This window comes from Schistosoma haematobium, chromosome 6 (assembly GCF_000699445.3).
Source record: "Schistosoma haematobium chromosome 6, whole genome shotgun sequence".
Classification (NCBI taxonomy): domain Eukaryota; kingdom Metazoa; phylum Platyhelminthes; class Trematoda; order Strigeidida; family Schistosomatidae; genus Schistosoma; species Schistosoma haematobium.
Genome location: NC_067201.1, coordinates 19,429,605 through 19,453,131, shown reverse-complemented (window position 1 = coordinate 19,453,131; position 23,527 = coordinate 19,429,605). Strand labels below are relative to the sequence as shown.

The 23,527-nt window shown below is 36.5% G+C and overlaps 1 protein-coding gene across 1 annotated transcript; it reads right to left on the bottom strand.

Annotated features, from left to right (window-relative positions):
- Positions 1-1,574: 1,574 nt before the first annotated feature.
- Positions 1,575-22,249, bottom strand: STT3B (Dolichyl-diphosphooligosaccharide--protein glycosyltransferase subunit stt3b). Its single transcript, XM_051217060.1, has 10 exons — positions 21,667-22,249; positions 21,460-21,630; positions 21,047-21,420; positions 15,326-15,477; positions 13,987-14,395; positions 11,790-12,028; positions 9,611-9,797; positions 8,747-8,902; positions 7,207-7,571; positions 1,575-5,597 (listed from the first exon to the last, which is right to left on the bottom strand). Exons 1-9 carry the CDS (start codon positions 21,962-21,964, stop codon positions 7,218-7,220), a joined length of 2,340 nt encoding a protein of 779 aa, XP_051065696.1. The 5' UTR covers positions 21,965-22,249; the 3' UTR covers positions 1,575-5,597; positions 7,207-7,217.
- Positions 22,250-23,527: the final 1,278 nt, after the last annotated feature.

Sequence of the window (23,527 nt, the reverse complement as noted above, 5' to 3'; positions counted from 1 at the left end):
TTTTATAACATGAAGATTTCCCTACTCACATTTCATATGGTTTGTTAGTGGGATTCAGTTGGGTGACTTGCAAATATATTTTTATTATAAAAAGATGGTATTTATCATTGAATAACAGCAAATAAATAACTATAGAGAACCGGAATGGATTTCATTGATAGTCCACCTTATATTGGGAACGTTAATAGTATGTTTTCATCATCATATTAGATTTCGAAGACAGGAATAACAGCTAGCGCGACACCATTCAGTGAATGAATCAGTCTAGTACGAAAATAGCGATATTGTGAACAGCCATCACTGGAATTCACTCTTCCTGAAGTCATAAAATTTATGTCACAGTTTATTGATTACGGAAAACCGATATGGCTATGATGTGAACAGAAGAACAAGAGGCCTTGACAAAATACGGAATCCATTTTTGGGAACGTTATTTCATTTCATCCAAAGCTTGTAAAGCATTGGCATTTATTTTTGTCCCTAATCTATTCTACAAAACATAAGCTTTTGCTTGATGTATGATTCACTGCCATAGGCCATTTTGTTCCAAAGCTATTGTAATTGAAACGTGATTATTTTTTACTGTATTTTCTACGTTAATCTCCAGTATTGGACATAATTGTACTTTCCTAATTATTGTACGTTGTGGTCGGGTTAGTCATCTATTTATTCATGTACCTTTTAATCGTTGAATTCATTAGCTGATTGTATTTTGAAAATAGAACTACATATTCAAGTTCATACTTGTAGATTACACAATATTTCCAAATTTTGAACTTTAGCTTAAATTTCTTGGCTGACTATTAAGAATGTCAAAAAATTAACACATAGAACTTTCTATCCAAATTTTATTGATCAAAGATACCATACATGTTGAAGACAACAGTAAAATATATGGGAAATAAAACGGGAAAATAATTAGATCTAATATATTCCACTGATTAGTATGAACAACAATGCCCGCAAATGCCCTGATACGGCCGAGCGTGGGAAGAGTCAGCTCTCTATCTCCAAATGCTCTCACATGGCCACGTGCAAATAATCACTGACAGGGAAGTCCTACTCACTGCATTCTTGTGGTGCTGTTTGCGAAATTAAGAGGATGAAAAGCGAATGTCTAGAGCTTTAGGCGGGTTGGTGGACACGGAGATTCCACCTAGGAGAGTTGGAAAACCCTAATTCCAAACCAATGGTGCACATGGACTACAGGATTCTGAAAGAACAAATGGCGTATGAACCCATTGTCAGTCACCGGCCACCATGGAACTGCTTCTCCTAACGTCGCTCCACTGCCTTGTGGATTAGACCCTCTAGGTCAAAGGCTCGGGGTGTGGCCCTCGGAGAAAACCACCTGCTTCAGTTTGAGCGCCCTCACGCAAATCGAATGATTTGTGTGGCGCATATCTATTTGGTGCCTCCTTGAACCAATGCTAATGTGTTTGAATAAATTAGCATGTGTAAGTTGTTACTTAAAACTATTTTCTGATTATATTAATTCGATAAATGTAGTTCAGTTGATCACACTGTTCAGTTGTAAAGGTACTTACTTATTTACTGGATAAAGAATCAAATATCTCCTACCATAAAGCCATCCTCATAACCTAAATGTTTATAGTTGTAGCTTTTTACCAAGCAAAGTTTATTAACCTTCCCGTTTATCGAACAAAGCATGAAGAAAATCGATTAGGTAAACCATCAGACTATAAGTTCCATAGATTATTTATAGGTTAATCTGATCATTATTGATTTTGCACATTTTTCTACATTAACTTTTCATGGTCAGTAGGTTAATTCGGCTAGGATACACGTGTATCACATATGGCCATCTTAACCATACAAAGCAAGAAGAAAAACACGTTATAAAAGGCTGGCTGATTAATGGGACGTGCAGTAATCCATATAACTCACCAGCTGACTCAATTGATTTATTCGTGATGATCTTTGTTCGATATAACTAATCTAATTATGACCGTCTACCAACTATTGTGATGAACGATTTGATCTATGATATTAGACATGAAAATAAGGAAGTTAAATGCAATAATGAATTGGCAAAATAATACTCTGCCATGCTGATGAATGTTATCTAGCACGAAACATAAGATCATGGTTCCCTACTACTATCTTCAACATTTGAAATCGGCAAAGAACACTGACTGATATTGGCATGCTGGGGCCAGGTTCACTTTAGAAAAAAATTGGACAGTATGAGAACCTAGAAAGTATCAAACTGTTCATTTTCTAGTAATCGATTTGTGTAGAGGTATTAGTTTTAAAATATACTAGCAATTAAGGGCTAAACTATAATTTATGGATGAACTTTGAACGAATCTTGAGTGAACTTGAGATATATTAGCCAATCAGAAAAGTCAGTGTAGAGTAAAAATAATCACAGTGGATGCATTTCTTTTACATGGTTCAAAAACTTGTTAAGGTTAGAAGGAGGTTCAGAGGTTCTAAAATTGTAATGCATAGGGTAGAGAAAATAATATATATCGCTACATAATAGTTGGCCTCCAGAGCCATGATAATGTTGCAAAAATTCTTTCAGCCTCTACATCATAGCTTCAATATTGTTTGTGTGCACTCCGGTTGTGTAAGCTTGTTATTTTTATTACGCATATATCTCTACAATACTCATACCACTTAACAGCCGAAGCTTCAGTAAAATCTGAAAACGTTGCAGACAATGTTACTGGTGCTTTTGTTATACGGATCGTAACAATTATTATAACCTGCTTTAGTCTCAATCTGGATCAAGGGGAAAAAATTTTCTATTCTAGCAGAACTTCCTAATACTCCCATTTGTTGTACCCGCTCAATGATCACGTTTTCTGTAAAATCCGCTATGAACCGATCGTACGTGGGCATTAGGTATTGAGATCGGCGCCGTATACTTGAAATCCATCAAACGCTTCTGATTAGCTAGTCCATAAATTATATTCTCGCCACAAGAAGTTTTTGACGTTACTTAATACATTATTTTCAAAACTGATTCACTAATAAAAAACTTGTCAACCAAGTAGTATAAGATCTGGAATAATATTGAGTAAAGTAACTCAGTTTTACAATGTTCGTTTCAGTTTGTAACATATTTATACAAGTCCGTTTTACCTTCAATTACTGTTTTTCGGAATCATAATAACAAATTTAAATGGAGAGTTTTGTTCGAGTTCGGAAACAGTGTCACAAAGAAAAGAAATACCTAACATATTAGGATAGAATAAGGTCGACTAATGACAAATACTCTGTACATTTAAAATTAATGGCCAAGATATTTTAAAACCATGTACATATCTGTTAACGAAATTAAGACAGATTTATTGTGTGATAACTCAAGGAGACTAATTGCTTACCCTTCATATTATCAATCAATTAAAAAATCTCGTTGCTAAACAGTTGAGTTGATTGACCATATCACTGAGTCACAAATTCAACAAATGTATCAGAACTTAATGTTCAATAATAACAATAATTTTAATTTAAATACGATGATGAGTTCACACAACGAACACGCTAAGTTTAAAGTGATAGTGTGAAGTATGCTACATATGTTTGCAAATATAAGTAGTATGTAGCATAACCGCAATAGTACTCTGTAATAGCAAATAAGTAGGCCAATAAAACCACTCACCTCAGAGATGAAACAACAATAACTTCGCTCGGTGTAAAACAGCTATACGTATATCATCGATTGATTCTGTAAATATATACAGCCGTTTAAATAAATTCTCGCCTCAGTTGTTTAAAGGTTTTTCGTTGACATTATCAGATCATTTACTTGTTCAAAACTCAAACACTATCGACCTCGAATTGACTATATTAGAAAATACGATGTAATGGAAATTTCTCGGATGCAATATTAGATTATCGACTATCAAGCTTATTATACAATATTTCTGATGTCTCCTGTTAGAGATAAAGCGATCTCGATTATTCCGTGTGAAGTCTAAGTTAACACAAGTAATCAGTCCGATATACATGGATCGACCTACTTGTTTCAAATGAAGGAATTTAACACATCCCATGGTACTATGAAAGAGAATAGAGCGTTTCGCAATTGAGTTCATTTTATGTTTGAAAATAATTTCCGTTTATAATTCAGTAGCAAGGCTTTGGATTTTCATGTTGTTGACGTTAAGGATTGCAACTTATCAATCTGTTTTGTTATGTGATACGTGAACGGTTCGCCTAGGTATTGCTATCAGTCCCAAGCATTTCTTATGTGAAGTTGGATGATAGGAGTAGTAGTGGAATCCACGTCGCGCGCTTCGTCCTTCCTGAAACTCGTCAGTTGAATGTAAACTACTATTCGGTTTTTAGTCATATCGAATCCTAAACATGTTATTCGTGTTTCTAGTTTAAAAACTCATTACTTGACGGTTAATGTAAATTAATATTGCCCATATTATATAATCGACAATACGTTGAACGAAACAAACTCCACCTATTACTTAGTGTCTATAAAAGGTATAAACAGCCATGTAGTGTGAAACAAAATCATTGTAACAACAAACGCTGATTTTTTTCACATCCACACACATACATTGTCTCACCTTTAATTTGAATAACATGACATTAACATGATCCGAATTGTTTTAATTGTAATAATAAATATTTTCGCCTCTTCCTCTCTACTATATGAACTTAAGTGAACTTAACTAGGTTATTTATTTACTTGCTCACTAATGAAACGATTTGCATTAACACGTCAAAAATTCAATTTTATACTCAGTTGGACATAACAAATAGATTCAATTGACTCATGATCTCAATTATTAAAATTACTTTAATATCAACAAAAACTCCTTCTGATATTGATCAACATATGCTCATTAGTGACTGACTTCAAGACGTATTTCCTGGAGTTCTAATGAGAAGCAGGGACCAGTGGAGTACAACCGGATTTGTTGTGAGATATTAACTCACTGAAGACAATGATGGATTGGTTGAAGTTAAACATTAAAACCATTGGATGCCAGTCGGCTCAGTGGTCTACAGGTTAAGTGTTCGCGCGAGAGACTGATAGGTCCTGGGTTCGAATGTCACAAGGCGGCGGGATCGTGGATGAAACGGCCGTCCAAGTTTTCCATGGTGATCTAGCCGCGATTGACTCATGATCTCAACTATTGAAATAGATTCTTATTATAAGCAATCCACCTAATACACAATTTATTTGAAATTATCAAATCAAACTCTGGTATCGATACTTACAAAACACATACACCCACAAATACACAATCCTGTGATATCAAAACAAATTTATTTGAAAGCGATGTCGAAGAATTCGACGAAGCTAATAGTTACATCAAAATACAATAGATTAACAGGAAACAAGAGAATCAAGAAAAAACCTCAAAGGAACAGACTGGAAGAAGAATCCGATCAAACAAAATCAAACAAGATCACAGTTTATGCATCGGTATTAAACACAGGTCATTTTTTGACCCTTTTTTTTACACGATACATGCATAATGATATACCACTCGATAGTTTCTCTATAAATTCTTATCCAAAACAAACATGGTTTTTATACACAAATGAAAACAAAATATGGAGAATGAATATTGAACAAAATTAATTAGATGTAGTATAACCTGTAAGAGAACAAGAAATCGATTGAACAATTAAAAGTTAATTTTATGTAGTATATAGTATAGTATATGCAAATGTATACAGGTTATGTGGACAATCGTTTCACTTTGTTGTTTCTACTGAGCTTAGTTTATATGTTAGATCATTGTTTTCGTACTTTTCCTCATATTCGATAGTGATCTTATTTAAATATGAATGAGAGCTGATGATATAGTTATGAGATGAAACTATTATGTAATATGAGTAGCATATTGAAGTAATTACTTTTGTAGCTTACGTGAGTTTCATGCATACTACGATTTAAAAAAAGGAATGTTCTTAATAGTAAGAATTTATTGAATGTTTAGTATAACCGTTGATTAATTTAATTCTGAACCAATAATGTTCCGATTTAGAACCTTGATTCAACTACTACCGTCTCAGTAGTTGGGTGGTATATCACTGACCTTCATGGAAACACTATAGCTCAAACCCAAGTATATAACACTACATCTATTCGTTTTTTTACTAATTAGGTGTGGTTATGGGATGTTAACTGATATCATGAAAGCTTTTTACAAAGTTTAAGATTTTTATTCTCTTCATAATAATTTCTCTATTTGAGTTAATACATTTTATTATTTTACCATGTAGTCATTTTGTATTTCGTTGAACAAAACTAAATTGTAAAACGTAATGTATCATGAGTAAAATGATCTAGTGTGTTGATTCAATTATTCGAAATTTAATATCAGAAGGGGTTTTTGTGCATATTATAGTAATTTCAATAGTTGAGATTATGAGTCAATTGAACCTAGACCACCACGGAAAACCTAATGTGGAACTCCTCAGCAGTGCGCATCCACGATCCCACCGCCAGTGAAGTTCAACCGGGTCTGTTGTGAGATAGTAACTCACTGAAGAAAATGGTAGATCTGTCGATCAATTTCGTGGATTAGTTGAAATTAGACATTAACAACATTTGATGCCGGCAAGTTCAGTGGTTTAAAGTTTAAGCGCTCGCGCGCAAAACTAATAAGTCCTCGGTTTGAGTCTCGCGAGGCGAGATCGTGGATGCGTACTGCTGAGGAGCTCCATACTATGACGAATCGGCCGTCCAGTGCTTCCAGGTTTTCCATGGGGGTCTAACTTCAATCGACTCATGATCTCAACTATTGATGTTCTAAATTTCGTAAAATATAATTTTCATGATCTCAGTTTGTGCATTAATTAGACAAAGTAAAGATATTTAAACTTTCTTCATTAATGAGTGGAAAAAAAACCAGGACACTTATATCTGACTAACTTGAAGGTAGTTAATGCTTAAGTACATAATGATTGGTAGCTCAGTTCGTGTATTTATTGGAAAGAGCAATATATCTATTAATGGGATTCATTCTATACGTTTCACTATAAAGCTTTACATTGGAAACTTAATCAGTAAACTATGTTGCATTAAAAGATGTTAACTAGTCAAATGACAGTAACTGAATACAATAAATGATTTAGCCCCAATCGAGATTGTGATTTTAAAAATAATCACTTTTCAGTTCCCTAATAATAGTCGATAGCCATTTAACTAGAGAATCGTCGAATTCGCGATACTTAATAAATGTAAATAATAAAACATACCAGGAAATATGTTAAGTGAAATGTTTGGATGAACCTTTACTAGGTGTATTGAGTCGGCCACGGTTATTCAGACGAGATTTCCCTGAAGCTCGATGGTGAATCCGACGACGTGTACGCGATAGATGTGGTAGATTTTCAGGAGGTAGTACACGATAAATTCTTACAAGCCAATGTTTCGATGTAAAAGCTTCCTCTAAGTAATCTAATTCAAAATTTTTACGACCAATTTCAGATCCTCTAGTACGATCAAATCCAAGTGGTGTTCGCATATCTAAACGAACTTCACCAAACCGATAATAGCTTAATTTATACATTAAACAATTAAGCATCGTCTCAGAAGCACTTTTATCTATACGATAATCACCCTAAAAAGAAAAAGAAAACAAAAAGCCAACATAACCATTGAATTATGATCAAACAGGCAGGGTTAAAATTTAGAACTTTCTTAGTAAATATGGGTCAATGGGTTTTACTGAAAGAGTCCTATAATACGGCAAAACAATAAAACCATCACTACAAGCCCGACGGAAATACATTCAACTTTTCCCAGAGGGTAGTATTGTCAAAGTTAGAATTACTGTGGTAACATCTTTCAGATAAGGTGACGTAATAAATTATGAATAATTGCAATATCTCACCATTGAATTTATAACCAGTAAGTGGTTCAGAATATACTATATAAAAGTTTATAACACTGGCAACCGCCCCTCTGGAGTTACTGATATTCCCTAACCTGGGTAAAGAACGACTGTGGGTAGCGTTAGCAATTCCAGCTCATAAACAAGAACCTCGCTAAAAGAAACACCAGCCAGAGTGAAGCAATTAAACTTTCCCCTGAGAGACGAAGGGTCTGCATATGGAACAGTTATAACGGCTTATATTTGAAGCCAGAAGTCACCAGGCCGACGACCCTTCTAACTGTCAGAGCAACAATAAATGCAGAGAAATAGAATATCCCAACAGTGTGGAAGACCGAGAGGGTCATTCAAACAGTCACAAACATGAGAAGACACAACTTCGAAGCAAAAGGAAGAGAGATGGGACAAAGAAAACATGACTTTAGGAAATGGAGGCAGATATTAAGACCATGAATAGCATTCGGCAACAACTAGAAAGGAGAGCTCAAGATAGAGTTGTTTGGAGATGACTGCTCGACGGATTACGCTACAAGAAGAGTAAGTAAAGTAGAATAAGGTTATACCTAATCAACTATTGTTGGGAGAGACGTATAGATCCATGTTTCGACCATTTGCATAACTTGATGGAGAGACAAATAGACTTATTATCTGGTGCAGACTAATCAAGGTCCTCATGGATTTCCAAATGTTTAAAAAATGTTTTGGTATATCAAACCGATTTACTTATGCCAACCAGCCAATCAGTCAACCTGAAGTATTCACTTAAAGGGAGAAGCACCAATATCACATATGGCTTCCACTTTACAACTAGCTTGTTACATGACGATTCTTCACAATATATAATAACGTAGAGTAGCGTATATTATGATTGTCTTTACTGTATGTAAAAGCTGACAACTTACTGTTGAAGTTAGAAAGTCTCTTTCACGAATTTCATTAGGATGTTCACCGCCACCAATACGCACCATCCATAAGAATTTATTAATATCATCACCACTGTAACCAATGTAACCACCGAATATGACCAGCACGTAATCCACATCTAAACTTTGAATAGTCTAAAGGAAAACCACGTAACAGGGAAAGAAGTACAAGAAAAATGGTATTAATCACACATAATAAAACCAGCACAGCATGTGAATTCATGACTAAGATTTGATTAATATGGACAAAGTGCTTCTTGAAATTATGGACTTGTACAGTTTTTGAAGAACTGTGGAAGTGAAAAACAACAATCGTCTTAGTCATAGACATTTAAATTATGGTATATTTGGCAAAAACAGATCTTAAATATTTCTAGATCTTTAGATAACTAACTTATTATGCATCGGTCAAGAGCGTTTGTAAATTTTGAATAGGAAGTCTCTCTTAAACGATTAACTAATATGATGATAAGACTGTAATATCTATCGATGAATAATGAAAAAGATATTTCACCGAGAATTATTGATTGAAAATAGAAGATAAAAGACTACTGAATGTGACGTTTATCACAGTATTTATAATTTCTGGATTCGATAGAAGGAATTCGAAGTACAGCAGTGATATGAAATTTTACACTAGACGATAAGGTAGTTGATCTGTACTAAGTTCTTAATGGCCTATTAAAACGAGATAAAAACAACAACTGATTGATTGTCAACAACACAAATTTATTATTTACATTTAACAGTATATTTTTGCGTAATTCTTACACCCAAAATGTGATCATGTTGAATACGTCCACCAAACAGAAAGAAAAAATTGAGTTTAATTACTCAACTTACTTTATAGGCTTCTGATTCATTTGATGCCATAGCTTTACCAACTAATGCGATATGACTATTATTCCATGTGTTATTATCAACTAGAGTAGTGCGGTTACCCATTCCTGCTATTTGATATCCATAATCCCACCATGACATAACTCGAGCATTTTCTTTTGTATTTTGCCATAACCAGAAATAAGCCTCACTAATAATATGAGAAAAAATTTATTATTGTTGACGATTAAAAAAAATATATCTGTTGGATTGTTCGGTACTTGAACATCGAAGAGTGAATGGTAAGCTCTAAATATTGTTTACACAACCAAGCAGTATTAAGTATCATTAAGTGACTGTGAATACACTGTGAATACAACTTATACGTAACTAATTAGTTCCCTTTTTTTACTGCACTATTTTGGTAGTTATAAAATGTAATCGATGAATTCATGAATAGAAAATTACCAAAAGTTTCAATCAAGTTTTAAAAATGTACCCGCCTATATGCCAAATTTTGATTAGCCTTAAAGTTAAGTATACCTTTTAGAATAATATAACACTTTGAAATTATGTTAAAATCACTAGTTGTAGAAAGGTGTTATTCATTTAGGGTGTTATTAAACAAACGATTCAAGCGTACTACAATGTTATAAGATTTATCATTAAATGTTGTTTCGTGAAGTTTTATTGTTGAACAATGGATTATTTAAAAAGGTTATATTTCATTGTGACGCTGTAATGAAGACCTGTTATCAACAACATGATCTGAATAACTTTAATTTATATCCTATAATTCAACGATAAAATTCGACCCCAAATGCCCTGGTATGGCCGAGTGTCGGAAGAGTCAGCTCTCCTTATCCAAATACTCTCAAGTGGCCACTTGCACATAACCACTGACAGGGAAGTCCTACTCACTGCATTCTTGTGGTGTGTGTGCAAAATTAAGAGGATGATCAGCGCTTTAACTAGGTTTGTGGATACGGAGATCCCACCTAGGAGAGTTGGAAAACCCTGATTCAAAACCAATGGTGCACATGGACTACAGGATTCTGAAAGAACAAATGGCGTATGAACCCATTGTCGATCACCAGCTACCATGGAACTGCATCTCCTAACGTCGCTCCACCGCCTTGTGGATTAGACCCTCTAGGTAAAAGGCTCGGGGTGTGGCCTCTTGAGAAAACCACCTGCTTCAGTTTCGGCGCCCTCACGCAAATCAAATGATTTATGTGGCGCATATCTATTTGGCCCAGGACAGAGTGGGTTGGAGAATGCTGGTCAGCGGCCTATGCTCCATTGGGAGTAACAGGCGTAAGTAAGTAAGTAAGTAAGTAATATCTATTTGGTGCCCCCTTGAACCAATGTTTATGTGTTTAAATAATAATAACGATAAAATTGATACAAACGAATTATAATGATTGAAACGCTTTTTACTTGAAAACTAGGAGCTACCCATAGAAAAACACAAAAAAATAATAGAAGCTAGTATGTATAGATTTATCTGTTAATGGATTGTAGTTCACGATCGCTCAACCATTTATTAAACCATTAGTGTTTCTATTGAAAGACATCAAAAATCCAGACATATTCTATTGTTTTTATGTGAGCGGCATCGATTAGTTGAAATTCTAATCATATTAGAATGTATCTCGGTAGAAATAACCAACAATTATCCCAAAAGAAGACAATACAATGCACTACTGTATGATGATATGTAACTCGTCTTTGTGTATGTTAGCTTGGATAAGAAATGAATGTCGACAAAATATTTACTGGATACTTTTTAGGTAGTATAAGCTATTGAACAAAATTTTATTTTTGAAATTTTGGCGTGATCGTAGTGACTGCTTTTAGGCACTTTGTGAAATGAGTTGTAATATTTTCTGTTGCATCCATTTGATCCCAGTAGTGCTAGTTGACTGTCCCTTGCACTTTTAAAATAATGAACCTCAACTTGGTGTCTAATAATGAAGTTTTCAAACGGATACAAAAAGCTTCGTTACATTCATCAGTGAAATATGTGGTGGGTTTAGAAATTCACTATATTCTTTTACATCAGATCGTAAGGTTAAACGATATATGAAAACAAAGTATTTTATTATTAACAGATAAGCTTACTTGCATAATTAACTCTGGTAAAATAAGTGGACTAAATAACAGAGCTATACATATAAAAGATGTTGGTGACATTACTTACCGGAAGTCATCCAGGATATATCGAGATCCATCTTTACCATATGAAGCCAACACAATAGACGGGCTTGAATAAGCATTGGATGACACCCAAACACAATGTGAAACAAACAGATATAGAATGAATATAATCAAAACGTAGGCGACTGCACGCATATTACTCCCATTGTTTCCTGATGATTGTTGCTTTGACTGACTACCAATGGTGGTACTTGTTGGCGTGTCTTGACTAGGATAGTTCACCTAATAATATGAAAGGGTACATACACCGAGATGTGGTATACTTTTTTTAAAACACTAAACGCGCATTATTCATAACAAGAAAATTAGTACTCATTATGTCCATCACAAAAATACTTCACGCAGAATTAGAATAGTTTTTCTTAGAAATAACTTGATACTGAGGATGAGTACAGTACCCATAAAATATTAGTAATAGGTAGTACATGAGCCAACAATTAATGTTCTCAAATACAGCATGAGATTTGTAACACTCGCGGTTTATTTATTTTAACACATAGATATTGGTAAAAGGAGGCACCAAACACATATGCGCCACACAAATCTCATTTGATATGTGTGAGGGTTGTGATACTGCTCGGGTGCCCAAACCGAAGCAGGTGCTTTTCTTAGGGAGCCACTCTCCGAGCCTTCGACCTGAAGGTCTGATCCACAAGGCAGTGGATCAGCGTAAGGAGATGCAATCCCATGGAAGCCGGTGACCAACAATTGGTTCATACGCCATTTGTTCCCGCAGGATACTGGAGCCCATGTGTACCATTGGTTTGGAATCCGGTTAAAGCGCCGGACATTCGCTTTTCGACCTGTCATTTTTGTAAACACCCCTGTCACGAGAAGGCAGTGAGTAGGACTTCCCTGGTAGAGGCTATATACGCGTGACCATGTGAGAGCATCTGGAGAGGGAGAGCGGACTCTCCCCACTCCCGGCCATACCAGGGCGTTTGGGGGCATGTATTAGATATGTCTGTTCACCGCCTATCATGATGTGCTGGTTAACGTAAAAGTGGTCCGAGGAACAGTTAGAAAAATTAGACAGCATTCGCAAATGATGTCAACACTTATCACCTAAGCCCTGTGCGAAAGTGTAAGCTTTCTGGTTAAGAATCGTAAAGACCCCTAGTGAAATGATAGAGGAGCAGATGTATTCACTTTCTAACCTGCTTAAGTTTGGGCACCCGGGCAGTATCACAGCTCACACACAAATCAAGTGCCTTGTGTGGCGCACATGTATTCGATGCCCCTTTGTACCAATATTTATGTGTTTAACTAAATGAATAATAAATAAAACTTGGTCTAGGGATTGCTGGTTTAAGTATCAATTTTGAAGGTTTAACTGTTTTATGTATAAAACACTGTAAGATTACTGGTGGACATTGCCCGTATAAACGCCAAAACAATCCTAATGGTTAGGAAGACTTCTTTGAATATAAGACTCGATGATTATTTACTTTATTCCCAATAATTTTGATTGTCCTTTTTCTGTTTTATCTAGACTGGTTTATTGAACATGCCCATATATTTAAAAAATGAGCATATTCAATGAACCAGTCTAGATAAAACAGAAAAAGGACAATTAAATAGCCCCCAAACGTCCTAGTACGACTGAGTGGGAAAATTCAGCTCTCCCTCTCCAAATGCTCTCACACGGCCACATGCATACGACCACTGACAGGGAAGTCCTACTCACTGTATTCTCATGGCGCGGGTATTGTTTCCGAAATTGATAGGATGAAAAGCCAATGTCCGGCGCTTTAACCGGATTGGTGAATATAAAGGATCCACCTGGGGGAGTTAGAAAACCCTCATTCCAAACCAATAGTGAATATGGGCTCCGGGATCCTAAGGAAACAAATTACGTATGAACATATTATTGGTCACCGGCTACCATGTAACTACTTCTCCTAACGCCGCTCCACTGCATTGTGAATTAGACCTCCAGATCGAAGGCTCTAGGTGTGGCTCCCTAAGGAAACCACCTGTTTCGGTTTGGGCGCCCAGACAGTATCCAAGCCCTCACACAAATCGAATGATTTATGTGGCGCATATCTGTTTGGTAACTCCCTGTACCAATGTTTGTGTGTTTCAATAAATAAATAAATAAAATTGTTTAAATAAATGGAAGTCAATAAAGATACGTATATTATTACACTGGAAATATTTTTATTGATTCCTTAAATTACCTTTTTATTTGCCTTGTTCGGTTTATCATACAAACGTTTATCAACAGAATTCTGTTCATTATTAGATTGATTTGTCGCAACATTAATTTCATTATCTTGTTCATTTAAGAATAATTCAAAGACACGTGAAAATGCAATAGCAGAAAACACACATACAATTGGTGTTAATGTAAGCATAAGACGAACCATAACGCCAGCAAAATATGATGCAAATATTGCATAGAGAATAACAAAAACACGTTCATCATTTAAATTGTTAAAGCAAAGTCTAACACCAGCTGGAAATGTAGCAATTAATACATGAAGATCAAAAAAGAAAGATGCCCATGAAGTTGGTTGATGCTCAGAAACGGATGTTATAATTGGAATATGTATCTTAGCATAACCAGTATCCCAAAGAGAATAAAACCTGAATAATTTAAATAAGAATTAAAATCGATGATAATTTTTTTTGAGATTTTCTGTTTAAACTTAACAGCAGTTGAATAAATACTGAAAAACCAAATGTTACCAAACAATATTTCACTACAATTTATGACTATGGAAACCCCGAGTTACGAAATTTCATAAAGTCATGTTGGGTATTTTACAGCTCAGGAGCGTGTATATAATAAACCTACAAATATCCTGCCTAACGGTGTGGAAATTTAGTTCTCCATCAAAAAATCCCTTTACAATCCCATGCATTTATAGCTCGTGCAAAAGATGCCCTTCTTACTGCTTTCACGTTGAGACTTATTTGTAAGATGATAAATGTTACTACCTGCCACCCCTAAATTCCCTGGTACAACCAAGAGCGGGGAGAGTCAGCTCTCCCTCTCGAAATGCTCTCATATGGCCACGCGTATACAGTCACTGTCAGAGAAGTCCTTTACGTGTTGTGGGTGTTGTTTACGAAATTGAGAAGACGAAAAGTGAACGTCCAGCGCTTTAACCAGTTTAATGAATACGGAGGAACCACCTGGAGGAGTTGGAAAACCCTGATTCCAATGGTCCACATGGGCTCCAGGATCCTGAGGGAACAAATGCCTTGTGAAGCTATTGTTGGTCACCGGCTACCATAAAACTGTATCTCCTAACGTTGCTCCACTGCATTGTGGACTAGACCTTAAGGTCAAAGACTCGGGGTGTGGCCCTCTAAAAAAACCGCCTGCTTTAGTTTGGTCACCCAGGTAGCATCCAAGCCCTCACACAAATCATATCTGTGTAGCGCATATCTGTTTGGTGCCTCCTTGTACCAATGCTTATGTGTGTAAAGTCAGTCAGTCAGTAACAACGTATAACTGTACGTACGTACATCAGTTCGAGTAAAGAAAAATAATAATTTCTTTGTTATTACCTGCCACTCCATGGTGCAATAACACCAGCATATGTTAGCCCAACTACAACAACAAATATAACTCCAGCAGAAAAAATGGCACCAAATGTAAATAATTGCTTCAGTGTATCAGAGGGAACACGGGTTTGTAGATATTTGAAAAAAGCAACAACCTGCAAATAAAGACAAGATATTTTGACAAGTTATTTTGACCATAATATTAGATATGATGATTAAAATTGCTTAACACATCATCACCATACTTGAGAATGTAGCGTCACTTCTAACCAACTAATAATATACCTCTACATTGCTGTACACTTTATATATACAAGATAAACTTCAGGATTGGTATACATTGGGATCAGATACACCAACTACCTGAAAACGTAAAACTGCCGAAATTCAGTGTTTATATATCTATATCTAGATCAAAACCAGAAAATAACCGCATATGATCAACAAATGCACCTGGGTTAGCAGGACGAAACAATTATATATTATTCACTAAGTATACGTTAAGATACTCGTCTTTGAGTCACACTGTGAGGAATAGAAGTACTACCTGGTTGCCCGAACCAAAGTAGACATTCGGAGTTTACAACTGAGACCTAGTAGATGAAAATCAAGCGCAAAGCGTTAGACAAGAAAGACAGTCCATACAGTGGTTTTAATATGGATTAACTGTGACTGATAGGTTATTTATTTTAAATATTGGGCTGAAATCTGCCTTTAATTTTCATCGCTGACTTGAGTAGTAGTGAATTAGTAACCAGACAACCTTATAAATTTGAAAGCATCATTTGACTCGGTAGACCGCGAGATTTTGTGTCTGTCATTGAAAGGCGTACCTCAGAAGTACATATACCTTGTGAAGGCTCTTTACTCGAACACTACCAATCGAGTCAGAGCTTATAGCGAACTGTCATCTGCTTTTGCAACCTCAAGTGGTGTCCGTAAAGGCTGTCCACTTTCTCCATTTTTGTTTAACTTCATCATAGACCTATTGATGGAAATAACATTCTCGTCTAATGAATTCTCGGTTATTGATCTCCTACTAGGAGGTTCACTTATCGATTTAGAATACGCGGATGACATAGTCCTGTTTGGTGAAGACGCTGATAGAATGCAGAGTCTTTTGGTAGCACTGAGCAACAATGCCAGAATGTTTGGAATGCGCTTCTCTCCCTCTAAATGCAAGTTGTTGCTTCAGGACTGGTCTGCGTCAACATCTGAACTAAGGATAGGGAGTGAAGTAATCGAACGCGTTGACAACTTCACTTATCTTGAAAGTCTGATAAGCCCTAATCGGTTAGTATCTGACGAAATCTCAGCACGGATTCGAAAAGCTCGCTTGGCTTTTGCCAACTTACGTCACCTATGGCGAAGGCGAGATATCCGTCTATCAATAAAAGGACGAGTATACTGCGCGGCAGCTCGTTCTGTTTTTATTTACGGCTGCGAAACATGGCCATTAAGAGTAGAAAATACTCGTAAGCTACTAGTACTTGACCACAGATGCCTTAGAAATATTGCTGGCGTCTGCTGGGATCGCCGGATAAGTAATAGTGAGGTTAGACGCAGGGTATTAGGGAATGGTGGTAAATCAGCTGATGAGGTTGTGAATCTTCATCGATTGAGATGGTTGGGCCACGTGTTACGTATGCCTGAACACCGATTACCACGACGTGCAATGCTAACCGGTGTAGGGGATGGTTGGAAAAAAGTTAGGGGCGGCCAAACCAAAACGTGGCATCAGTGCTTGAAGTCACTAACTTCTAGTCTGAGCCATGTTGGTAGATGCAGACTACTTGGTTGGGGTCCGCGTGACAATCGTAACCAATGGTTGGAGACTCTTGGTGACATGGCTCAGAATCGATCACAATGGCGTCGGTGTATGCACTCTCTGTCTTCCCTTAGACTAAGAGATTAAAATCGCTCCGTATCTTTCTTTCTACGAACTGATTCTTTCTTCCTGTACTATCTCCTTATTGCAATCTTTCTTTTATATATTACTACCTCTGAATTAACTACTTTTATGAATCCGGTATCCATCTTGTTGTGTTAATGAGGTACGGTAACTTGGACCGATGCATATATGTGCCTGGTCCTACGTTGTAGCTGACTGACTGATAAATTTATAAAGCTACTGGATATTAATCTGGGTTATGTAAGATTTTTGGCTCCAGTTTCTGCCTGAAAATAGATTATGATTTTTGAAATGCATTTTCTTTTAATCTTAAAATCTACATTTTTCTGTCAAGTTACGTCTTTTTCATCTTGTTCTGATAAGTTTTAACTTCCGTTCTTCAGCGCAAGAGTTCACTAGCTTGAAAATATGAATATGTGGCGTTTCACTTGACGTTTAAGTAATAGTTATAGAAATTACTGAGTTTCCAAGATAACACCACGAGAGTAAAGTGGTTCTTATTATATTCAAACATACGTTGCTAGTCCTGAGGATCTGTTACGATTTTGCCATCGAATGTGAGCCAATATATGAACACAGTTATCGAGCCTTTAGTTCGAGTAGTGGAGTCACTGCAGATTGATTAAAGTACTACTTTCAACAACTAGTTTTCAGATTTATAACGTTATCCATTCTGGTTTCTGTAGCCTAACAGTACCATCACCCTCGACACAAAGTGTAGTTTAAGGCTGAATGCAGAAAGCTTGACCTATCTAGTGTTTCATTGCTTCCATTACTCAGCTTGAAGTTAAGTTTCATTAGACCGTGAAACAGCTTACAGTAAGGCATTATATATCTACAACACTATATCTTACAACGACACCAAAGGTAAACTATATCCGCATGCTTCACTCTGATTTTCGCTTCATGAAGATTGATCTTGTCTATTACAATCTTTTACACAACTACCCAGATGTGAACATCCCATCTACTTCAAACACCATATCAATAAGGGTGTGTATGTAGAAGTTCCTGGCAACCTGTCAGAGTACCCTACACTTAGGTCAAATAATACACCATACTGACGAACGGTGATTAAATACTATTTGAGCAGCTTTTAAGTCGTTGCACAGTAAAACGATATATACATCATACTCGAAACGGAAAACTTTGTCATGCAGCAGATATCTACCATCATTTATTATCTTCAGATTTCTCTGGTACCATTGATCATAAAAGGTAGAACCGTCAAGTGACGTTGAGCTTAAGTACTATCTTAAAATATTACATTACTTGATGAGTCCGAGTGCTTATCAACCAATGTGGCCGGGATGCATTTGACATTCTCCATGTTTAGTTACCTCACAGCATTCAGATCTTTGTTTCCATCCTCCAACCTATTAATTTCTTCTTGTTGTGAAGTATGGAGAAGTGGGATGGTGATAATTTCAAAGAGCTATGACTAACCCGACTGCTGCTTTAAACCAATTGAGTTGAAATAAGAAATTAGATTATCGAATTCACATATGACGACTTTTAAACAACTGGTAAGGAATGAAAATATTTACGATCTAAACGAAATATGGTTAGCTTAATAATAGTCAGTTTGTTGCACGATCTGTAAAAACAGAGCATTACAAAGCCCAATCAGCTTGTTCTTGAATCAGCTAGTCGACTGTTGATAGTATCAAGAATTGATCATTTCCTACAACTAAAGTCTTGACCTTCAACCAAGTTTCCTGAATTAATTCAACAAAGGCGAATGGTATTATTACCAAGGTTTGACATGATAATTTCGAATAAATTGAGGACTGGGTAGATTGGTCATAATAGAAACAATAATGGATTTGTAAAATCCCAATGAGTAGACAATCGGATTTATGACTTTTCGAAGCTTGATGTAAGCTACTTCTTGAGAGAATGAAGAAATGAGTTAAATTAACAGAATCTTAAATAGTACGGAGGAAACAAAACAGAATGTTTTAAGTACGATCAAAACCAAAATAAATCAGATTATGTTAACGTTATGTCGTTTCACTCGAGGTAATTCTGTATAGGACCTACTTATGTTTATTTGTATGCTAGTGAGAGTGGAAAATGTGATATATATAATGTGGAAGAGTATGGTTAAGAATATTCCGATGTTTGTTAGTGGTGTGAGATTCGGACATAATTAAATGGGTGGATATTTGAATAAATCATGTTGGATGGATCGTCACCAATAGTCAGAAATTCAATTTTCTACTCATTGAGATTTTGCACATATACTATTATTTCTATTATTAGACGCAAGTAGGTTTTACACTTCCGTAAGTACTGAAACTAATTAGGTACTGGAATAAAACAACCACAAGAAACCTGATCCACGTAATATAGTGCCGTAATACCGTATGGTTACCAAGTTCGACTGTGATATAACGATCGTCTTGCTGAATAACGATACAAAGATTATCAAAATTACACTTAATCAACTTGGCTACTACTGTTTGCAACTACGCTATGCATTTTCTACTCTAGAAATTCCAATTACTTCTGCAAGATAGGAGTCTGTACCTCTGCTCTCCTTTTGTGGTGATTCGTGAGTCGAAAGGTTCGTGAATTCCAGTACTTATGTGTGTGAGTGTGGTGTGACAGATGACAGCTATGTACATATAGTGAAATCCAGGGTGGTTTACGCAGATCTGAACTATATCCGACCCTGTCGTGAGTCAGGCCAAGTTTATAACGAGTTGGCAAGAGCAGTGTACAGCGCTTTAACCAGGTTGGTGGAATAGGAGGTCCACCTAGAGGAGTTTCAAAACCCTGATTCCAAGCAAATGGTGTACGTGGGCTCCAGAATCCTGAGGGAACAAGTGGCGTATGAACCTATTATTGGTCATCGGCTACCATGCGACTGCATCTCCTAACGTCGCTCCACTGCATTGTGAATTAGACCTTCAGATCGAAGGCTCTGGGTGTGGCCCCCTAAGGAAACCCCCTGTTTCGGTTTGGGCACCCGAGCAGTATCACAATTCACACACAAATTAAGTGACTTGTGTGACGCATATATATTCGATGCTCTTTTATACCAATATGTGTTCAAATAAATAAACAAATAAAATTATGTTTAGGCTCAGTGAAGACAATTTAATAGGCATTACCGACTTGAAAAACCAGCCTTAGTGATTTAATCACGCTTTACCGACATCAGGTCAGTTGTTCTTACACTATGCACTATTTCCAGATATTGGGACTGGGTAAGAAAGATGGAAAAGTGGTCAGTCTGCGATGTAGCTCTATGGCATGGGAGATCAGTCAGTCAGTAACAACGTAGATAGCTGCATAAAACTTTTATATGTCAATCCACCGCAACTCTCTAGTCGGGGTACTGAAGATAATGCAACTCTGTAGCTTGGAATGCTATTAAATATGGCTCAGAACAGAATCCAATGGAGATTCTACTGTGGATTTATACTCTTCACAATGATGAAAAGAGCTTCCTTAATCGAAAGAAGTCTGTCTTGGCTGCAGTTTAAACCAAACTATACATTTCATTGTCAGATTTCCATCCTCAATATGATTTTCTAACATTCTTTTCACTTATGTGGTGCATGTTCTTTGCGGTGTCAAGTACCAAAGCTGGTGTTTTCAAAAGATAAGTAATGCATTACACTACACCAACTAAGACTTTCATAGATGGAAAATCAGCCTGTAAACTCGGAATTCTTTTCTTTTGTCGATACGAGACACGACAACGCTGATCTAATATTTCATTAGAAACAAGGGTTGGTTTAACAAGTGTAGTTGAAATTTTTAAACAACCAAAATAGAACACTTTAGAATTATGTACTTACTTGAAGAAGTGCGAACACTCCTATTGATGCCATATGTTCACTAGTGCGTAGTGGTTGAAAACCAACAAATGGTATTTGCATCGACATTATTAAACCCAAGATGAAGAAGGTTGTGTAAGCCACGTACAGTTTCGCGCTATATCTCTGCATGATTAGAAGTACAAAAATGTGTAATGGAATGAGGTTTATAATGAACACATAACCACCCCAAGCAGATACCATGTAAAAATATGCAATAGCACAAAACGCGGCCCAAAGAACTTTTCCTGTTTTGACAGCTTTAATCCACAAGTAGTACGTAAACATTAGTGCGAAAATTGCGATTCCCTCATTATCATAACTGCCGGCGGTTGAACGACTTATATATCCGGGAGCTAATGAAAAGTGGAATAATTATATAAAACATCGATTACCGATGGCGATGAAGCAGGCAGCAAACAAACCCGCTCCTTCATTCCATATTTCCTTCGTGAAAAAATAAGTCGCAATAGCAGTCATGCCACTGAATACAGGGGCGAGGAAAACACAAACTTCACGAATGTGAACCGGAAAACTCAAAAGGTGACACATGTAGTGAATAAAACCTAAAGTTCGATGGTAAATCCCAATACTGAACAAACCTGAAGTAACCATTAAACCAGGATAGACAGTGCCTCCAACAATCCTCCCAAGTGGGTACCACGCAGTGCTGTCAAACCAATTGTAAAAGTTCTCGAAACTATTTTCGACCATCTGCTTGGTGGCTCGGTAATTAAACCAAGGATCAAACTCATGAATGACACTTTCAAAACGTATAACTGAGAAAAGACGTATAATAAATCCAACAACCCATGCCAGCAGCAGAATACAGAATGTTACAAGCCCCGTACGCCCGTTAGTTGAGACCGAAGAAAACCCACCAGCAGCAAGACCAAGCATTGATGACGAACTCGTAAGTCGCGGGTTGACGCGAACCTTCAAGAGATGACACGTATGAGACAACTCATTTCTGCTCAAACCTCAATCCGCAGTTAACAAAATTTCCGAAACAAATATTTTCCCATTAATTGTAGATGATATTTAGATAGACATAACAAGCATACAAATTTTTTGTCTAGTTGTGATCGTACGAGGGGCCTGGAAGAACAAACAGTCGTGAATGGAATTACAAACCATCAAACTTTATAATGTACAGTAACACTGGCAACACGATAAGATAGAAACGACTGATTTGACCCATTCTATTGACTAGGTAGATGCAGTTAACTGAAAGTTAGTTGAGCTGATAATTTATACGCCTTTCAGTGGGAGATTAACTGATCGAACTGCTCACCACAGCACAAAGAGACCAATGGTTTCTACATGTGCTGTTCGTCACATGAAAACACATACATTCTTAATGTTGACGGTTCAACAATGTAAATAGTTCACAAGAGCATTTATTTAGGATCCTTAATGATTGTCACTAAAGTATATTCACTCAGCCACTGTACTATACACGTTATGATGGGTAGTTACAAAACTCGTGATGCATAGGTGATCCATCTGAAAACATGCTGTTGGATGTAAAGAGATCTATAGATATTAAGCAAATATGTAAAGGGCTTTGGAATGAAGATTAGATAATCTTTCAGGGCACTGGAAAAAGAGACATCAACTGTCAGTTTAAAATCAGTCGGCCAAGAGCTTCACAGCATCGCCCACGTCTTTTTTTTGAATATCCGGAACCCAAAAACAAGGTGTTAGCTCTGTGATATCTAAAAAACGTTACACCACAAAATCAGCATTTCGAGCGAGACACACGCCTTGGAAGCAATTACCTGCCGATGAATTCCTTGAATTATTCCCTGTACGGCCTCACTTACCTTTAGCAGGGCTATAATCAGAATAGCTCATTATTCATCTAGTCATCAATCATAATCTGTTTGTAGATTGTAAATTTATACAGTTATCGCGAAAATGATAAACAAACACATATTGAATAAAAGCTGGGACACAACAAAATGAATCACTGACAAGAGTTAGTGATCCGTATACAACTGGTGCAATTTCACTATCGGTAGTTCGATAAAAAGGATCGATTTAATAGACGGTCTGGGATCAACTGAGTCTTAAGTGACTAACGTCTGACTTAAATATTATTATTTGGTTTTTTCCCTCATATATTAAGGTTAACAATATGAGTCAATTAGCATAGGTGGGCATCAGCACTTCGATGAGTCTTGGTACTAATACGTCTAACATGTCTTTCTATCCGTCACTATAACTTATTACACTTCAACTATGACACCAGTGAGAATGAGCGGATCGCGAGTAAGCACTTTAAGATTAGTTTATGTACAGAAAACACGGGTATTTATATATCTAACTTGGGTTTTGGAAATTTCTGGAACCAGGTTTCTGCAAAGCTTCTATTCAGCAATGATCTGATAAAATATTCTGTAACTTTCTCAAGATTTTGAAGACTATGTTAAAGGACATTTTGAACACCTTCAACATGCT

Coding starts and splice junctions, on each gene's coding strand:
- STT3B (XM_051217060.1), bottom strand. CDS start 21,964: ATGCTTGGTCTTGCTGCTGGTGGGTTTTCTTCGGTCTCAACTAACGGG. Junction 12,029..13,986: donor CGAACAAGGCAAATAAAAAG/GTAATTTAAGGA, acceptor TCATATTATTAG/GTGAACTATCCTAGTCAAGA. Junction 9,798..11,789: donor TATATCCTGGATGACTTCCG/GTAAGTAATGTC, acceptor TCATATTATTAG/TGAGGCTTATTTCTGGTTAT.